The sequence below is a fragment of the Lepidothrix coronata genome, unplaced genomic scaffold (assembly GCF_001604755.1).
Source record: "Lepidothrix coronata isolate B3197 unplaced genomic scaffold, Lepidothrix_coronata-1.0 Scaffold263, whole genome shotgun sequence".
Classification (NCBI taxonomy): domain Eukaryota; kingdom Metazoa; phylum Chordata; class Aves; order Passeriformes; family Pipridae; genus Lepidothrix; species Lepidothrix coronata.
In genome coordinates this window covers 27,490-44,656 of record NW_016690443.1, presented here as the reverse complement: position 1 = coordinate 44,656, position 17,167 = coordinate 27,490, and the positions used below count along the sequence as shown (strand labels likewise).

Here is a 17,167-nt window from a genome sequence, read left to right as displayed (position 1 = left end):
GGCCCGAGTGTGGGAAGGGACCGGGGAGGGGCGGGCAGTGCCTGCCCGCGAGGGAAGCGGAGCGCGGAGCCCCCTCCCCTGCCTGGCCGCTGCCTTTCCCCACCGCTCGGCCGGCCCGCGCTGCCGCCGCCACCGCCGCCTCCATCTTGAGCGTGTGTCCCCTGCTCCCCCCCCCGCCTCCACAGCACCGAGAGCGTCGGGGGCGCTGGAGCCCCGGGGGGGGGGGGGGGGCGGGGGGGAGGTGAGGGTGGTGGGGGGCGAAGCGGCACCGGGGCCGGAGCGGCAGCGGCGGGAGCAGCGGCGGGAGCAGCGGCGGCAACGGCATGAGAAAGCGGCGCTGAGGAGACGGCGGCAGCCGGAGCGCACGGAGCCGACATCTTGCGCCCTCCCCTCCCGCCGCCAGCTGGGTGAGCCCGTCCGCCCCAGGGGGGAGGGGAGGGAGAGGCGGAGAGGATTAAAAAAGAAAAAAAAAAAGAGGAAAGAAAAAAAAAGAAAAACAAAAAGAAAAACGACAAAAAAATTCCCCTCAAAGGAGGCGGCGGCAACGGGGGACACGCCGCGTCCCCGGCGCGCTGAGCCGGCCAGGTAAAGCGCTGCGTGGGAGACCGCGACACCCTTCCTTCAGGGGGTCTCTCCTCCCCCACACTCCCGCGCCAGGGTCGCGGGAAGGTGACCGGGCGGGCGGGAAAGAGCTGGGGGAGCACGATGCGCTGCATCCTGCGGGCCCTTCTTGCATGCCCGCTGTGCCCCCACGCGGAGGGAGCGGCCCGCGGGCCCTCACGGAGGAGGAGGCGGCGGCGGCGAGCGCCTGGGGACGGGGAACGGAGAGCACTGTGTCAGCCGACCCCCCCCCTTATCGCCATCTTGGCCCCCCTTCTTCGCGGCGTCGCGGGGGCACCGCCCACCTTCTCCTACGCTATTGGCCCAGGCGGGGCCAAGCGCACCCCCTTTTAGTCCCGCAAAGTCTTGCGTTGCTATTGGTTTTGGAGCTGGGATGTACGGCGGCGACAGCCAATCGCCTTCCAATTGGCTCGCGCTCTCTCGCTCTCCTCAGGCCTGGCCCCTCTCCTTGGAGAGTGTTCTCGCTCCTCGGGGAGGGGAGGTGTCGCCTGGGCATGGTCCAGTGCTGGGCACCGGCGGGGGTCGTCGCAGGCACCCGCCGCGCCTTTTCCTCTCCCGGGGTCGGCTTCATTTTTGTCCGAGTCCCTGCTGTGCCTTGACCCAGATCGCTGGCTGCTACTGGAGTTCCCTGCAGGAATCCCGTGTCCCTCGCTGCACAGGATAGCTCCTGAGGGGAGCTCCCGCCGGCACCTGACAGCTCATGGCACGTCATAGTTCCCTCAGTTGCTGCTGAGGCCAGACACAGCTCATGGCATATCACATTTCGCTCGGAGCACTGCTGCTGAGGCCAGACACAGCTCATGGCACACACCATCTGTTGGTGAGCCCAGACGTTACCTTAAACTTTATCCACAGCCTGTCTCGCAACCCTCTCCTCTGGAAGGAGGTCTTCTCTTGCAGTCTGGTGCATCTCCTGTCAGCTTGATTTGGTTACAGAAGTACCAGGGGATCGATAAAGATGTTTCTGTGTGCCAGGGCAGGCAGTTCTCCATTACATCTGTTGAGCACTGACACACTTTGTTGTAGGCATCAGTGTGGGTGTCAGGAGTTATAAACCCTTGGCAGGTGTGTGAAGGGAATATGAGCCTGTGGTAAGTGCAGGAACGTGGAGGGGTGTTGTCGAGGGCGGCAGGAGTTTAAACAGCATTTTGGTTGGCAAAAGGTGGAAAGGGGGCTGCAACGGTTCCAGGTTGTTTCTTTCCTCTGGCATCTGTTGCTTTTGTTTGGCAGATGCGTTTCTTAAATAGCTCCATGGGTTTCTGTTCCCCATTGCACAGGAGTAGGTTTTAAATCCCAGCAAACAGCCACAAGTGGCAGAGCTGAGTGGCTGGTGGTGCAGGAGAGCAATGCTGAGGAACGTCTCCAGACCTCATATTTGACATGTCCCAAAGAAAGGCAGTCTTTGGTGACAACAAATCCCAAACTGTTTAGGACTGTACGAGCTATAGCCACTGCCAGTAGTCATGGTGTGCCAGAGTTGAACGAGAGCCACTTTGCTCACATCTGCTGCTGCTCACTAAGGTCCAGGTGGCCTTCTTGCTGCAAGTCACTGAAGTTCTTCATTGTTGAGGGACCCAGTTTTTCACTGGGATCACCAAGCCATGCCTGGAAAGGGCCAGGAAACTCCCCCACTGCCTTGAGTTCCAGCCTTGTGTCCTCTGCACGTTAGCAAAGAAACCTGGTGCTGTAAAGTGAATCCTTGGTTGTTCAGTGTGAGAAGGCTAGAAGGAAGGACTGCAGCATGAAGGAGAGTTGGGAAGGAGACTGAGGCCTTCTGCAATGTGAGATGGTGCCTCTGGCTCTTGGAAATGGCCAACACAGTATTGCATGGGTGTAAATCACAGCAACATTTCGCCTTCCCTTTAGAGGGCTCATTTGTGTCAGATATTCCAGGCTGCATGTATAATAGGGGCCTGTATTGTGGTGTTGTTCGATACATGTTGATCTTTCAGTTTTTTTCAGTGGAGCGTTTGACTCCTTTGTAGTAAATTTAAGTGAACTGGCGATGGGCTTGGTTGCCTTTTGCAGCCCCCCCAGGCATCTCTTGCCTACAGGTGTAAAAGCTGCTGCTCAGAAGAATTGAACCATTCCTGAATGAACTCCTGGGGTGGAGTTAAGTTCATTCCCAGCAGCTTTATGTATTGTAGCCATTTTGTTTGCTCAGTTGTATTCTCTAGGAACTTCACACCCTGCTCCTGGCGCAATATCCAGCGGAAGTGGGTGATGGGAGGGTTTTGGAAAGCTTTGAGCATACTATGGCAATAGTCAGAGCATGACTGTTTGAACTTTCTGCATTCACATCAGCAACCATTGTCCATGGTAGGACGTAATCAGCATGAGCTGAAATAGCATTTAATCTCACCAGTGTCAAGTGTCTTTAGCATTTCAGTGTGCATGGGTGCTGTTTGCAGAGGGATTCTTTTTTATGCGTAGCTGGGAGGTGTTTTCAAGTGTGCCAGGGAGATCAAAACATGCCTAGGTTGTCGCTTAGAAATTTCTGTTGTTGTAGACAAGGTCATAGTGTTCAGCTCAGTGGGTCTGAGTTCATTTCATTGCTGCTTTCAAAGTTTTTTTGGAAGTGGGTAGCTGTGTCTCTCCTGTTATCCAGGTGCATGTATTATCCCAGGTAGTCATCTCTTGCTGGCAGCAATTTCCATGCCATTTTAGATGCTTCTTCATAGTGCTAAGTAATTGTGTATTTTACAAATGGGTTGTTTTATGGCAGTTGGTGGAAAGCCCACTTTGAGTAATTTTTCTAGAAATACATTGATTTTTTTTGCTAAAGGAGCCCTGTACCCTTGTTTTTCCCATCAACAGATAAAATAGCCCTTCCTTCAGGAGCTTGTTTCACTGAAATTTGCTTGTCCCTCAGCAAGTGGCTAATACCTCATTTTTCCTGAATAAAATATTAATTATGGGTGCAGTCAGCTCATAATAATTACTTCATCCTCTAATATATTTTTGCCCATATATCTTTTTGCCTCCAATGTCTTCTTTGCTTGTACCGGCCTGAATTGGAAGAGAGCTGTTTGCCAGCAGGATTTTCTGTTTGGTTTTTTTTTTTTTCATTTGATGATCAAGTTGCCTTTATGCCCTTATTTTAAAATTGTTTTTCCCACTCATTGAAGCCCTTGGAGCTCAGCTAGGACAAGTGCAGTTGCGTGTCTGCGGTCTGTGGATCAAGTGACTGATTAAAGGTTTAAGGCAAACATCCCAAAATTTGTGGTACCTATATTTGCAGGTAGAAATTGTCATCTCATATTTTACACCTGAAATAAAATTGTGTTTAGAGGTTCCATCATTATGGGTATGCTTACTGAAACTGGCACCTGCAGCTTATTTCTGTGGATGCAAGGAAGAGTTTGAAAACCCGTCCCAGAGCCTGCTTGTTTCTTAATACACATGTTGTCATGGCTTAATCCCATGGTTCACAGAAACAGTACTTGAAAAATGTGTTGCTCCTGGAATTTGTTGCTTCTTTCTGGAATAAGCTTGGACTTCTTGTAGGTCCTACTCCTGTGAGGTGCTGCTTGCTCTGACTCACGTGATAGAGAGTCTCTGGAGCTATGCCCTTCATAGAGCACAAATAATGCATTGGCTAACCACAAATTGTGGGTTTATAGTGTGTTTTCTTGTCTATGGGTCCCACAGAAAGGGACTGAGTGTGGGATTGCTTTAAATAAGGGTGAGGTGCAGGTTCAGGCCTCTGCATAGCAACAGATAAGCTGGCCTATCTTCTCAAACAGAATTTACATTTGCTTTTCTTTGTCTACTTTTCAACTTCTTTCAGACTCCGCTCATTTCTTCCCATAACTCATGTTCCCACTGTTGACCCTCCTTTCTTGCTTGTGTTACTCACTTGGCTTTCTTTCTGCTTTCCCTCTTTGCTAGCTCCCTTCTTCGCCCTCAGATCACTGAGCTCTGCCATGTTTGCATCCTCCCCCAGATCATCTCGCCAGCTGCAGGCTTCTCCTCTGCTCCCCTTTGACAGGCACCTCCTTAACGTCAGGAACCGACTCTCAGCTAATTATCTGGGTTGCTGATTAGCAGTTTGTGAGGACAGAGATGGCCTGGGCTTTTTGTTAAGGCTCTGAGCAAATACCATTGCATGGTTCCTGGTGTGGTCTGGAAGCTGCCTTGCTGCTTTCCTCCTTGTACCCCTGTGGATTCTCCATGCAGAACTGGCTTAAGTGCATGAATGTGAATTATGACTCCAGAGGGGCTAACGCTGAGCCAGAGCTAATAAGTCCATTTGGATCCATGCTGCTTGTTCCCATGCTCGTTCCCCTTCACTTCCTCCTTGATCCCACTGAAGAGCAGAAGGGACACACATCTGGTATCTGATATATTGCTTGGTTCATCCTCTGGTTCTGTTTGTGACCCATTTGCATGTTGGGAAGGACACAGTCTGTTCAGCATACACTATCTGGAGAGCGGTGTAAGGAACAGCTACTTCTGAGAGAGAAAGAGAAGCAAAGCTGGAGGATGATTTTTCATTATAGAACTTTTTGCATCTGCAGTGTTGGAACAGAAGAATTGGTGGTGGCAACCCTTAGGTGTGAAACTTGGAGGAGCTCCCTCCTGGACTGAAGGAGAAGTGCTACTTTTCTCATCTGGAGCTCAGTGACAAAAAAAAAAAAAAAAAAAAAATTGGGAACTGCTTTCATAAGACCTGAACAGTGCATTCCTTTTGAACTAGAAAACATCCAGCACATTTTGTGTGCTATTTGGGATATAAAAGTCACAGGCAAAAGAACAGAGAAGAACTCATTGGCTTGTGTGACCTTAGTATGCGAATGGTGCAAGCAGATATGATAAGTAGTATTTGAATTTCAGAGGATCTGAATGTTTTGCTGATCTGAATGCACAGCAGACTGTATACCGTGCTGTAAAATTATTTTGAGCTCTTCTCACTGGTGATATGGTGGTACATACATCTCCTGAGTTGCAAATAGAGAAAGTTGGAGGGTGCTGTGCATTGCTCTGATACACAGTGCAAGAAATGGTTGATATATCAATTACCTGCTTGTATCTAAGCAGGTGTAAAGGCTCAGCAAGCCTGAAACTGCTGAAGTCTCTAGTAGAAATTTGCGCTATTGCAATGTTGAGTGATTTTTTCAGTCTGCACTGTTTCTTGCTTGTATCCTTGTCTTACACTGTCCTCTGTCCTGTTTTGTTACAGGGTCTCTGGACCATAGTGATGAGGAAGCCTCGAAGGAGGTCCCGACAGAACTTGGAGGGGAGGCGTTCTCCTTCGCCCTACAGCCTCAAGTGCTCCCCGACTCGGGAGACGCTGACATATGCTCAGGCCCAGCGGATTGTGGAGGTGGACATTGATGGGCGGCTTCATCGCATCAGCATCTATGATCCCTTAAAACTCATCACAGAGGATGAGTTGACTGCCCAGGACATTACTGAGTGCAACAGCAACAAGGAAAACAGTGAGCAGCCCCTTTTGCCTTCCAAATCTAAGAAAACACCTTCTAAAGGCAGGAAGAAGGAGTCCTTCTCCAAACATGCACCAGGGACGTCTTTACACTTACCCCAGCCCAACTTCCGTGTGCTGGACTCTTTCAGCCAGCCAGATGCCCCTCCTCTTCCTGCTGCCTACTACCGGTACTTGGAAAAGCCTTCTGAAGACCTCGATGTAGAAGTGGAGTATGACATGGATGAGGAGGATCTGGCATGGCTGGAAATGGTCAACGAGAAGAGGAGGGCTGATGGTTATGGAACAGTTTCTGCTGACACTTTTGAGCTGCTGGTGGATCGATTGGAAAAGGAGTCGTACCTTGAGAGCCGGAACAATGGGGCTCAGCAGTCCCTCATCGATGAGGACGCCTTCTGCTGTGTCTGCATGGACGATGAGTGTCACAACAGTAATGTCATTCTGTTCTGTGATATCTGCAATCTGGCCGTGCACCAGGAATGTTACGGTGTGCCCTATATCCCTGAGGGGCAGTGGCTTTGTCGCTGCTGTTTACAGTCTCCTTCTCGCCCTGTGGATTGTGTCCTTTGCCCGAACAAAGGGGGAGCCTTCAAGCAGACTAGTGATGGCCGCTGGGCTCACGTGGTTTGTGCCATCTGGATCCCAGAGGTCTGCTTTGCAAACACTGTTTTCCTGGAGCCCATTGAAGGGATCAACAACATCCCTCCAGCTCGGTGGAAGCTCACATGCTGTATCTGCAAGCAGAAGGGCATGGGAGCTGCTATTCAATGCCACAAGGTGAACTGTTACACTGCTTTCCATGTCACCTGTGCCCAGAGGGCTGGTCTCTTCATGAAGATTGAACCCATGAGGGAGACCAGCATCAACGGCACGACATTCACTGTGCGCAAGACTGCCTATTGTGAGAGTCATTCCCCGCCTGGGATGGTAAAAAAGGGGTCTCCAGCTGCTAGTGGTGATGGGCAGGAGGACACTGTGAAGGAGAAGGGAGAGGAGGAAGCCAATTCTGCCCCTCCCAAAGGGTCTCTGAAAAAGAACCAAGTGAAATTGAAGCAAAAGATCAAAAAGGAGCCTGGTGATGTGATCAAATGGCGTTCGTCTGTGCCCATGGTGACCATCACACAAATTCCCTCTTACAGGTGAGTGTTGCAGGTTTAAGGAAGGAGTTGAACAGCTGGAGCTGAACAGGATCTGTTTTAAGGACTCAGTCCCTGTCATTGTTGAACTTGGAAACACTGAGTCTTCAGTCAGGGCCTAGCAATAAATATTGCTGTGTCCAGAGTGCTCTGCAGCATGATTCCTGACTGGCTTTCTTCTACGTGAGTGTCACTGGCATACTGTGCTTTTCTTGCTTTGCCAAGCAGCCATCCTAGACTGTTGTGTAACACAGATTTCATGGTGGTCCCTAACAGCAAACACCCGTCTGGCATGAAGGTGTTTTTAAAATACTTCAGGAATTACAGGTTGGTAGGCAGGTAGGGGTCATCCCACTACTGACCTTTTTTAAGTCTCATTTCAGTTTCTTAATTCTTCCTTTTATTACAGAGCATGTCAAACCTGTCAGTGTTGCAAGCAGCTTTGAATTTGACTGTTTATTTTTTTCTCCCAGCTCTTCCTTGTGCAGAACTAGGTAGTGCTGAATTTTTGTTTGGTGCCTTAGGAAGTGTGTTGATGTGTTGCTGGTATTTTAACAGATAGGCATTGGAAACTGCTGATAAGGCACCATGTATAATCTAAAAATGATAAGCAAGGGTTAAAATAGGTGATATATTATTATTGGACTCCTTTCAAGACTCCAGCTTAGTAACATCAGGCTTAAATGGCCCCTGGAAAGTTCTTAACACGGAAAGTAGTTTTTAGATTAAGGCTTGGAGCTGAATTGGTGATTGCTTACTTTGACAGTGCTGGGGCAAGTGCTTGGTGAGACCCTCCAGCCAAGTTTCTACTAACACAGGGATATATTGTGAAAAGTAGGCACATATGTATTCATGCTGAGGAGATCCCAGATCATACCAGCTTATGTTTGTTTCAGAGTGTGCTTGAGACAGCACTGCAAAGCTTCATCGGGAAACCTAAGGGTCCGCAGAGTTACAATTGCTTTGCACTTGGCTCTATGACATCTCTTTGCTTCCTTCAGGCTGAACAAAATTTGCAGTGGGCTATCCCTCCAAAGGAAGAACCAGTTCATGCAGAGGCTCCACAACTACTGGCTGCTGAAGCGGCAGGCGAGGAATGGGGTGCCCCTGATCCGGCGCCTGCACTCACATCTCCAATCCCAGCGGAACACAGAGCAGGTACTGGTCCCCAGCTGAACACCCATGGGAGGATGGAGAGCTCGCATTCCAGGGAGAGATGTACTTGGCACATGGCTGAGGAGGGCATTAAGGGTGAAAGGATCAGAGGCCTGATTTAAGTGTCTTCTGGTCTCCTCTTGGTATGCTCATGCCTGAAGAACTGAGTTAGTATATTAGTGGGATATCCATCATGCTACTAAAATTTGTGTTGATGAATCTGCAGGTGGGAGTTTTTCTCCTGAGTTAGGAGACCCAGGATTGGACAAGGGTGTGATGGACCCTTGGTGGACTGATCTCTTAGATGATTTATAAAATCACTTTTCTTGCGAGTGATTAAAGAAAATGGGTGTTAGCTCCAGAGTTTTGGCCAAATTCCAGGGTCATTCTTCCTTCTGCTTCAATTTCTGCCTGTCCCGTGCACATTCATATGGAAGTTTAGACATAATCATCAGCTCTGGACTCCTTTGCTTCCTCCTCTGAGCTGGTGTCTAGAGTCACTCGATCTCGATGCTATTAAGCAGCACTGCATTTGGCATGAGAAGTAGTTGGTGAACCAATGAAGCAGTTGGACTCTATCCTCTAACATAACCTGTCAGTAGGTATTGTATACCTACTGTCAGTAGGTATTGTATACAATGTGCACGTATATTTTTACTATAGTTGGAGGAATTTATAGACTTTTCATATGCAAGAAGACTGCTCTGGATGATAAATAAAAAAATTATTTCCCACTTATCAGCATGGAGCTTGGAAAAGTGCAGCATTTCCGTGGTGTATTACATTGGCAATTTGCTATACGTAAGTTCTTAAAAACAAATGTCCTATTAATATAAACCATGAAGATCTTGTGAAGCAATTGTCTTCTTGGCAATTGTGTGAAAGTGAATGCACTTTATGTATATCATCCAAGCCATTAAGAAAGCTACAGATTTAGGGGAGGAAGGGTGATTTTGTTGAGAAACCACTGAACTTGGATAGGTTGTCTGTCTTGGAAGGTGTGAGCTCATCTCCTGGTGTTGGCTGTTCCTTTGTATTTTGGCAAATGTCTTTCTGTGGCTCTATTTCTTATTGGTTACAAGGAGGATAATAATAGCTCCTTCCTCCCCTGCTTTTGGTCACCTTGGCTTTATATTGTAAATGCTTTGGGCTGCTGCTTCAGTGCATAGCAGCCAACAGAAAAATTTCCAGCCTCTGTAATAAACTTGGATATAAAAGCTGGGAGGGTGTAAATGAGCATGCACTGAAGTGTGTTCCCAGAGTGTAGCTACAGTATAACTTAGGCTAACTTCACAGATAATATAAAATCCAGAAAGGCTGATGTTGTGTTTGTTACAGCTAAATGCTGTAGAAAGGAGGGGACATAGTCTAAACAAGAGGTAAGTGAATAGGAGGAAGAGGAGAGCAATTCAGTGGGGATGCCCAGAAAAAGAAGGAAACACAGGAAGCCAGTTGTGTTTTTTATCTCACCCCACTGTTGTATCTTACAGAAGGAGCAGGATGAGAAGACCAGTGCAGTGAAGGAAGAGCTGAAGTACTGGCAAAAACTGCGGCATGACTTGGAGCGGGCTCGACTGCTCATTGAGCTGATCCGTAAGAGGGAAAAACTCAAACGGGAGCAGGTGAGTAGTTTTGGCTGTTGAGTTGCTGCACTTAACTTCAGTCCCATGCAAGCACTCTGTGCTGCAGGAGGCAGAGGAGGAACACAACAGTTTTTCTTGAGCCTTTTCCTCTTTTCATAGAGTCTGACTGTTGGGTGCGCAGAACTCTCTCTCCCTGTGTCAGTCACAGGTTTGCACTGTGCAGCCTCTGCCCTCAGAACCAGGGCTGGGCTGCAAAGTACTGGGAAAATGTATTTGCATAACTAATAGTGGATTTGATTTCTGACCTACCCTTCTATTTCTGGGCAAGTGTTTTGCAGAACAGAAGTTAGATTTCCTTTCATAATAATTTCAGGAGTTTGGTAACACCTACTCCAGAGAAAGGTCTAAATCGCAATTCAGCTCTTAATCTCTAAAGCTAAAAATTCCTGTCATTTGTCCTCTATGTACATTTTTTGGATGAAAAAGTTTTATGTTGGAGACAATTTACTAAATTTTCCAGTTTGCTCTTTGAGCTGTGTGCAGATCTCCAAAGTTGCACCAGTCAAGGTTGCTTCCCATGCTTGCCAGCTTTTCCTGTTGAGGGTCTTTGCTTGCCTTTGGTTGCTGCACCCACGACAATGCTCTCTGGCAGGAGTATCTTCAAGGACAGCTTCATGAAAGGCTTGCCTTGGATACAGTGAGCCCTTACACGTGTCCTCAGGCCTTGCCTGGGTGCTTTCAGGCTGTCTGCAGGGAGCCAGGCAGAGGGAAAGCAGCATCCTCTGTGATCACAGCTCCTCTGCGAGCAGTTTTTTTGTGGCCAGAAATTACCCATAGCTTTTCTGGAGTCCTTTTGATGCCAGCACTGGTTCATTTGCTGCATTGTCCTTGATTTACATCAGTAGGTCAGCCCTGCTTGCTGTATGGATGTATTTTAGGTAGGAGGATGAAAAAAAAATCATTCTTGGGCTTTGTTCACCTTTGATATCTTGGCATATCCCTGTCACAGCTGGCTAAATCTATAAAAGCTTGTGGAAACTATGTTGTGCTTTATAAAGCAATAAAATATCACAGAAAAGTGTGTCTAGTTGGAGGTCTATCCCAGCCCACCTTTTAGGTGAGTGGAGAAGGATACTTCAGAATCATGCATCTTTGTTTGACTTCTTTCCTGTTCTGGGGGAAAAGTGTGGTCTTTATATCTTGTCTTCATTCATTCTCTCACTGATGCTGTCTTGTTGCTTAGCACATCAGTTTGCTTTGTGTAAACAGACTTGCTTACCTTTGCTGTTGGAGTGGTTGATTTAATGACATAACGAGTGATTATAAGATCAAAGAAATTAAAATGTTAAAAGACAAATAATTACTTTTATCCTGTTCCAGTCTTCTTTGAAAAGATTTTCAGTACTACAACTTGTTTGCTTGAAATCAAACAATATTGGAGACTTAATAAGGGATATAAGAAACTGCATTAGGAATTTGCAGACATCAGACCACTGTTGTTGTTTGGCTTCTGCCTTGAAGTCTGAGAGCTTATATCTTAAAGTTTGTTTATGCTCTATAGTCTAATTATGGACGCTGTTGTTCATGTAAATGCCTGCATACTTTCAACTTTTGTATAATGTTGATAATTGGCATAATAATAATATCATGAGGCAGGGAGTTCTACAGGATAATTTACCAAGTGTGAAAAGCCTCTGCCTGTTTTCATTTTTAGTTGTAGTATCTTTTAATTTTCTGGGGGTTCCTCCTGTTTTGACTTGATGAGATTGAATAAACAGGAGTTCCTCGTATATAAAAGGATTGGACTGTGCAGTTAGACTCTGTAAAGTGCTGTCTGCTGATGTACATCCTGCACGTGGAGAGCACAATGTGTTTGCCAGAAGTTCTACAGCAATGAGTCTACCAGGCTAGTGGAATGCCGACCTGAGGTTTCCACCACTGAGTACAGCCGGGGTGATGATTCAGAAGAAACTGGAGGGAGATACCACTCACATATCCTGTCCTCCGTAACTGTGCTCATCACTGTTTTCTCATTCCCAGGTCAAGGTTCAGCAGGCTGCTATGGAGCTACAGCTGACCCCTTTCAATGTCCTTCTGCGCACAACACTGGATCTACTGCAGGAGAAGGATGCTGCCCAGATCTTCACAGAGCCTGTTAACCTGAATGAGGCAAGTCTCTTTCCTAGAGGTGTCTAGTGGGTTGTAGATAAGATATTGCTGGGCAGAGGCTCATGTGCTGTCATAACTCTAGAAGCATAAACTACCTTGTCCCAAGCTCCTGGTGGACTAAAGAATATCTGAAAAAGGACTCATGATGTGAGTATCCTTCCGGGCCAAAAAAGGGCATTTTTTTCTGGAAGCTTTAGCACATCTTGTACAAGTAATGTTTTGCAGAGCCAGGGTGTGTCTGCCTTGACTGGGTGACACAGAAATGAATTTCTGGCGCTACCCCTTGCCAGTGGAAAGGGCATTAAGAGTGCTTATGATGGATGCACTCTAATTGGCTAGTAAATGGTTTTTGTAATTGTACAGGTTTTATATGTTTAGGTTCCAGATTACCTGGAATTCATTTCCAACCCAATGGATTTTTCCACCATGAGGCGGAAGCTGGAGTCCCACCTGTACCGAACATTGGATGAGTTTGAGGAAGACTTTAACCTTATAGTTACCAACTGCATGAGGTATAATGCTAAAGACACGATTTTCCACCGAGCAGCTGTCCGGCTCAGAGACTTCGGAGGAGCGATATTGCGTCACGCACGGCGGCAGGCTGAAAGCATTGGCTTTGACACTGGTGTGGGGATTCACCTGCCTGAGTCACCCAAAACTGAGGACTTTTACTGCTTTTCTTGGGAGGATGGTGAGTACTTATTAACATTTTTTTCTCAGGCAGATCATAGTTTTTGTTCTGAGCATGTCTTTCAGCCTGCATGTAAATCACACCCATCATTCTACATACAAGACTTTTCCTATCCATCTGTTCACCTAGGCATATATCTAACTCCTTTAGAGCCTCAGAGAGCAGGATTTCAGGTGAGCTGGGCACTCTGAGCTAGGTGCAGCTTAGCTCCAGCTCTCTTAGGGCATGTCTGTCTCAGAAAAGCCTTGTAAACTGCTCATGCTCTTTGATTTGTGCTGTGCCTGTAGTACAAACTTGCTATTTTACAAAGCAGTGCAAAGGTGGATCTAGGATTTTTCGCTCTAGGGAAAGCTCATGCATTTCTTTGTATTGTAAATTGGCAAGGTGTAGAGCCACTGGGTTAGCTGGAGCACTGAGGTCTGGGAGGGGGTGATGGGGCAGTCAAAGTAGTGGAACCCAATCAATCCTTCTACCTGAGACTTCCCATTCCCAACATGGTTGCATCCATCCCTACAGCCCTCTTGAGATGCAGCTCCAAAGCATTGGTTGAATAACTTGGCTAAACTTAGTACAGAATACTTAGGCCAGTGTGAAGCACTCAGAGCTTGCAGTCTGCCATCTGCTTCCTAAATGTTGAAGCTCTCTTGGGTACAGATGGAGAGTCATTATAAAATTTGTGTTGGTGTATGATAGTATGTCTTTCAACTGTCTGTCCTGTTCCTTTGGAGGCCAGCCCTTCAAGAGAGCCAGAGGAATGGCAAACGTTATGTTTTGACCAGTTCTGTTTGTGGTCTGATTTTGTCATTTTAGCTGACAATGAAGTAGGTTTCTGACAAGGACCTAGACTGTGAACTGTTCTGCGTGGGGTGCAAACACATCCTTTCACTGCGGCCCCTGGGACAGTAAGGGGAACTAAAGGGCAGTGCAAGTTAAATCAGCTCCTTTTTGCCCAAAGGAAGGAAGTCAGAGCTCCAAGGTTAATGATTGCTAAATCCCCGGACTAAAGCGATTGATTCATGAATAGCATCAAAGGGAGTGAGGCGTGGCAGTGGTCCCAGATGCTTCTTCAAGGAGCCTTACTCCTTCCCTTCACTATTATAATCTCTTTTGATGCAGTGGATAACATCCTCCTCCCGGAGAACCGAGCTCACCTGTCCTTGGAGGCCCAGCTGAAGGAGCTGCTGGAAAAACTAGACATAGTGAGCACCATGCGGTCCAGTGGTGCACGGACACGACGCATCCGGCTCCTGAGACGGGAGATCAACTCCATTCAGCAGAAACTGGCCCAGCAGCAGAACAAGACCATGGCCAAGGGGGAGACTGTGCTGCGGGACCAGAGGCTGGAGAAAACATCAAGGGATGGGGATGAGGAAAGGGAGAAAGGTGAGAGGTTGCGGCAGGATTTTAATTCCAGCTCTCAAGTGCATGTCAGCAGTCAAGACCTGCTGTTTCTCCTGTCTGTGGCCCTGTGAAAGATGAGAATTGCTATCGGTAGTTTTGGGAGTAAGTCTTTGTAAAATGTTCAGGCAGGTTCTTTACTCCTTTAGCAGATGATGCCAAGCCCCCGCACCCTCCAACCCTGGAGCCCACAGGACCTGTACCCTCCCTCTCGGAGCTAGACTCTCTGCAGGACCCTCCAACACTCAAACCCATCAGTGAAAGTAAGTCCTTGAATCAGCTGCAGAAGAGGGTGGTGTTGGACAGGGAGCTCTTTGACAAGAAGGCTCTGCAGCGGGAGAGCCAAGCCTTCCAGCGCCTGCTCACCAACAACAGCCTGAATGGACTGGCCTTGTCGCCTGCAGACACCCCTGCCAGCCCCTCCTTCAGCAGCGTGGGCCGACGAACATCTGTCCTTTTTAAAAAAGCTAAGAACGGGGTGAAGCTGCAGAGAGGTCTGGACTGCTCCCTGGAAAACAGGGAGGACTGCAGGCAGAGCGGGCAGCTTTCACCCTCCTGCCCTGATGGGGAGCGACAAGCTCGGAAGCGGCCACAGAGCAGAACCTGCAATGAGAGCAATCGAGAAAAGTCACCCAGGCAGGCAGGACAGAGAGGTAAGGAAAGACTGGACGTGGCACTCAGTGCCATAGTCTAGTTGACATGGTGATGTTAGGTTATGGGTTGGACTTGATGATCTCAGAGGTCTTTTCCAACCTGATTGGAAATCCCAGTTCTTTGGGATTTCTTTTCCCCCTGAACCCTTGGAAACTGTGAGATGGGACTGAGGACATAGAAATCCTGGGGCTGAGTAAAAACTTCTGCATCCAAACTACACACCTGGAACTGACTTTATGCTTAGAAGAAAACATAGGCTTCATGACCAGATGTGCCTGGTGAAAGCTGCATCTCTTCCACATGTTTCTAAAACAGGGCAGACAAGACATGTCCATAATGAGTTGCACTTCTCTTCTCCACTGACCGTACATGTTGTTTTTGGTATCTTAGTTCAGCTCTAGTCACCTCCATTTTAGACATTTAAAGGTACCAAGATGAAACCCAGGGAAGTCACAAATGATTCTTCTCTTTGCTAGTCTACATGGCTGCTGTAAGAGAGAGTTTTCCATTTTGTGTAGGGCAAGCCAATTTGCCCAGCTGCTTGCAAAGCTGTTGAGAGGCCTGTCTGGAGACTCTGGGCTGAGATTGGCATTCCTGCCCTTATAGAAGGGTTTGTGTTGGCTTGATCACTCTTAGGAGTGAGAGTTTCCTGCTGCAGAAATGATGCATTTGGTTGGAAGTGTGCACTGTCTGTAGTAACACAGCACCCATGTAAGATGAGATGTTAAACATTGCTTTTAAATCAGCTGTACTCTCAGTTCTGGAGTTTAAATAAAATTGGTGGGAATACCAAGAAGATTCCTTTTCAAATTAGATCTGCAAATAAGAATAAGCACCTGAGGTGAAATTTGGAAAGACACAAGAGGAAAGAGACATCTGAGTGACAGCACTGTAATTTCTTTTGATTCTGTGTGAACAGCTGTTGTGGGACAGTTCCCACCTGTAAGGTTTGACTTGGCCTACACTTCAAATATTATCTCATAACTATAAGGCTATAACTATAACTATAACTATAACTATAACTATAAGATTGCTAGCATACTGAGAGTGGGAGGAAGGCAGTTGAATGTGGAGATAGACTTACCAGGACAGGTTAAAGGGATCACAAATGACTTCTCCAGAGTTGAGGGACTCTCCATCATCATCTGTTGGTAATTAAAGGAGAAAGTTGTCATCTGCATTGGATACAGGTCAGAATGAGAGGCTGAAAATAAAAAAAGGGCAAGTAAAGGCAGGGTGCTGGAAAATCATTGATAACTACACAGTGATGTTTCTCCTCAGCTGAAGCAGCACTACTGGCTTTTTTTCAAGTTGCAGCACTGCTTTTTTGATATGACCCCATCTCCTCCCATGATTTCAGACACAACCGATTTCTCCTAACGGGAGGGAGTGTCTGGTGTGATGAATCTGTGTTACTGCAGAAGCAGGTCATTGTGAATAGGATTTTCATAACAAGGTGTTTCCCAGAAATGTGTGCCTTGTGGCAATTCGATATTTACACCTAGAAAAAACAATAGTGACCTTGCCATGAATTTGCCTTTTGTATGGCTGTTGGACTTTTGGTGAGCCCATGGGAACTTGGGGGTGGTGGATGCCTGGATGGGGGAAAACCATTGTCATCTGGCTTCTTGTGCGTGCTCTGGGCTCGGGAATGCTCTCAGGAGTCAATCTCTGTCATTCCCATTTGTCTCCTTGGCAGGAGTGACTAATGGCTTTGCAAAGCATGCAGAAAGTGGCTCTGACTTCGAGTGCAGCTCTGCCCTGGGCAGTGGACTGGTGTTTGAATCCTGCAGGTAAGTGCCCCATGCAAAACTGTGCCCTGGAGCACCTTCTGCATCTGGATTTATCTCTCTGGTTTTGTTCTTTGACTTCTTCATTTTAAACCTAGCCTGAACTGTTACTTCTGTGCCTACTGTAAAAGACAAAAAGCTGCTGTATTTCTGTCCTGTTCTTTTAAGTTATTGGTCCCAAAAGCAGAGCTTGATTTTTCAAGCAAGTGGGTATCTGTTATACTTGTCTCTCTCAATGCATACACATCCTCTCTGCTGATGAATGCCTTGCAGTCCTTGAGAGCCAAAATTGGAAAAAACTTGAATTCAGATTTTCAGTTCAGCACTGCACGTAAAGCTGAACTTCTGCCACCTACTGAATTGCTGCTTTCTTCCTCTCAGAAGTTTAAAAGTAGAACTAGGTGCTTCAAACATGACTTACAACAGACTTAGAGCAAACACCTGACATCTTTTGGTCAATTTCAGTAGGTACGTATGAGTGCTGTGTCAATTTTCTGGTCTTATTTACCTGTCCAGCCCTCCTA

General features: G+C 47.2%; 1 protein-coding gene across 10 annotated transcripts in view; it reads left to right on the top strand.

Annotated features, from left to right (window-relative positions):
- The window catches only part of BRPF3 (bromodomain and PHD finger containing 3), a 34,373-nt gene that overhangs the window by 6,609 nt on the left and 10,597 nt on the right, over positions 1-17,167 (top strand). For 2 of the 10 annotated variants that reach the window (XM_017835763.1, XM_017835771.1), the window contains exons 1-9: positions 273-407; positions 5,804-7,206; positions 8,205-8,361; positions 9,849-9,980; positions 11,982-12,110; positions 12,489-12,801; positions 13,918-14,184; positions 14,349-14,852; positions 16,553-16,646. In XM_017835763.1, coding sequence (XP_017691252.1) covers positions 5,822-7,206; positions 8,205-8,361; positions 9,849-9,980; positions 11,982-12,110; positions 12,489-12,801; positions 13,918-14,184; positions 14,349-14,852; positions 16,553-16,646 — 2,981 coding nt within the window. In that variant the 5' untranslated portion in view covers positions 273-407; positions 5,804-5,821. Of the gene's footprint in view, positions 1-271; positions 408-446; positions 586-5,389; positions 5,410-5,803; positions 7,207-8,204; positions 8,362-9,848; positions 9,981-11,981; positions 12,111-12,488; positions 12,802-13,917; positions 14,185-14,348; positions 14,853-16,552; positions 16,647-17,167 lie in introns of those variants that run through there. The other 8 variants (XM_017835767.1, XM_017835765.1, XM_017835770.1 and 5 more) reach the window with 7 other exon arrangements.